The sequence below is a fragment of the Sphaeroforma arctica genome (genome assembly GCF_001186125.1).
Source record: "Sphaeroforma arctica JP610 unplaced genomic scaffold supercont1.1096, whole genome shotgun sequence".
Taxonomy (NCBI): Eukaryota; class Ichthyosporea; order Ichthyophonida; genus Sphaeroforma; species Sphaeroforma arctica.
Genome location: NW_014039462.1, coordinates 20,116 through 23,109, shown reverse-complemented (window position 1 = coordinate 23,109; position 2,994 = coordinate 20,116). Strand labels below are relative to the sequence as shown.

Here is a 2,994-nt window from a genome sequence, read left to right as displayed (position 1 = left end):
TCGTCGTGTTGTTGTGTGTTGTCGTATATATATATATATATATATAGATACATATACCATAAACAACACTGAATACTATACCTTGACATGCAGCACATCCTCCTCTCCCTCCACCGTGGCGTTGAGTAGACTGGTAGGATCGGCACCACTCGGGCCTGCCCGCAGATCTTTGGACATGCTCTTCATCAGACGTGCCCATAGACCTTTCTTATCCTTCTCTTTGTCCGTGGTAGGGGGTGTACATAGCAGAACCTGACAGTGAAAGGATTGGCAGAGATTGTTCAGGGAGGTGAGTCTTACACGTATGCGTAAGCGTGAAACAGTACGGAGCTGCTCCTTGGAGATAATATATATATACACGAGCACGTATGCATACATAGTATACAGGTGCAAATAAGTCGTCCCTATACTTGTTACGGGTGCAAATAAGTCCTCCCTATACTTGCTACAGGTGTAGATAAGTCCTCGTCATACTTCTCTCTGTGCGTGTTAAGGGAAGTCCCTCACACTGAATCGCTGGGACCCTTCAGTCTCGTCTGAGTTGGATGCTTCACAGGACATGCTGTTCCTGCAAGCACTCACTATACTTGCAAATACCTACACGAACAGAGCACCCCGCCGCACCATGCAGGTACATAGCCTTACTATCACACCCGCTCCAAGTATCTTACCTACTATGTTCACAAATATAACCACGCATAATAAAGATGACGGACACGTACATCTACACGCACATATACACATGCATATACACGTATATATACAAATGCATATGCACGTGCGTATACACGTATATATATACATACATATTCACGTACATAAACCAGTACATATACTCATGCATATACACGTACATATACACATACAAATATAAAAACATGACCATACTTCCCATACGGGATCGTTGCTATTGATCTAGTCTGTGCGAGTTCAGTGCATCAATTTATGTGTTCTCGCCAGTCACGATACGTAAATACCAAACAAGTATATGCACGCAGAGCCACACAGCACGACAAGCAAGTATATCTTCATAGTACAATTATATGTGTGCAAATATAAAGTGTATATACATACCGGCACTATATAAGCAAGCACGTTTCCACAGTACAACAAAATTTACATATATGCATATGCATATATCTATGCCAATATACGTATACATAATTGTATACAAAAAAAGTGTATATATATACCGACACAATATAAGCAGTTACATATTTATAGTACAACAATCTGCACATATACATACAAATACACATCTACATATACGTATACAAATACAAATCTACATATACGTATACAAATACACATCTATATATACGTATACAAACAAACATCTACACATGCGTATACAAATACACATCACATATACGTATACAAATACACATCTACACACAAGTATACAAATACACATCTACAAATACGTACAAACACACATCTACATATACGTATACAAATACACATCTACACACAAGTATAAAAATACACATCTACATATACGTATACAAATACACATCTACATATACGTATACAAACACACAAACACACATCTACACATACGTATACAAATGCACATCTAAATATACGTATACAAATACACATCTACAAATACGTATACAAATACACATCTACACACAAGTATCCAAATACACATCTACATATTCCTATACAAATACACATCTACACATACGTATACAAAAACACATCTACATATACGTATACATATACACATCTACACACAGGTATACAAATACACATCTACATATACGTATACAAATACACATCTACATATACGTATACAAATACACATCTACATATACGTATACAAATACACATCTACACACAAGTATCCAAATACACATCTACATATACCTATACAAATACACATCTACATATACGTATACAAAAACACATCTACACACATGTATACAAATACACATCTACGTATACGTATACAAACACACATCTACATATACGTATTCAAATATCACGCGTACACACCTGCTCAAACGCCTTAACCTCCCACACGGGTTCTTTATCACCCTTCCAGCGCCATGTGAGATCTGCGTGGTTCTGGTTGTACGGTCGAATGGGCGGCAGAGCACTCGATGTGGGGGTCATCATGAACTTAAACATAAAGACAATGTCTCGATAGTACTCCATCTCTGGGAAATTCAACAGCATCTCGCGCTGTGAGACGGAGGGGTGGGGCAAATGGATGTGAGTCTATGTTAATCCGATCTCACGTAGGCTATCACAGTGGGAATACAGGGGAAGAGACCGAGAGATGAGTCATCCTATGAGTCAGTAGGGGTGATACTGGTACCCGTCATCCCTTAGTACTAACTTACAGTACACCTCAACAATCACACTATACGAAGCAAACCATCTGCAATCAATACTTCCCCAGACACACCAGGGCTATTCTGGTAGCCGTCATCACTTAGTACTAACTTACAGTACACCTCAACAATCACACTATACGAAGCGAACCATCTGCAATCAATACTTCCCCAGACACACCAGGGCTGTTACTGGTACTCGTCATCCCTTAGTACTAACATACAGTACACCTTCCCCAGACACACCAGGGCTGTTACTTGTACACGTCATCCTTTAGTACTAAGACCCACCTGTTCGCCTGAGACGTATTGGGCAATCCTGTCTGGCTTGAAGCCGATCTCCCAACACAGTTGCTGCAACAGCTTCTTCTCGTTACCCAGAGCCATACTGAACTCAAATTGAAAGATCAGATGATCCTCCCGCACAATGTCGTGTTGTGCGGCAAAGTAGTCGAGAATACGTTGCCGGGTGGTAGTGAGCTGTGGATAAGAGTCGGTGAGACCGTGTCAGCTAGTAGGGATGAGCACGGGAGATGGGATATACAGGGATAGTGTGCGGATGCGGATATATTAGAATACATATGGCTATAGTATTGTGTGTGTGGGTATCTATGTGTGGTTGGAGGACCTATTGTGCGGCAAATTAGTCGAG

The 2,994-nt window shown here is 40.5% G+C and overlaps 1 protein-coding gene across 1 annotated transcript; it reads right to left on the bottom strand.

Annotated features, from left to right (window-relative positions):
- Positions 1 to 75: 75 nt before the first annotated feature.
- SARC_09968 (hypothetical protein) lies at positions 76 to 2,729 on the bottom strand (the record flags this gene model as incomplete). The annotated part of the gene is made up of 3 exons (XM_014296002.1): positions 76 to 252; positions 2,002 to 2,190; positions 2,634 to 2,729. The coding sequence occupies 3 exons, from the start codon at positions 2,727 to 2,729 to the stop codon at positions 76 to 78; spliced, it is 462 nt and encodes a 153-aa protein (XP_014151477.1).
- Between the last annotated feature and the right edge of the window lie 265 nt (positions 2,730 to 2,994).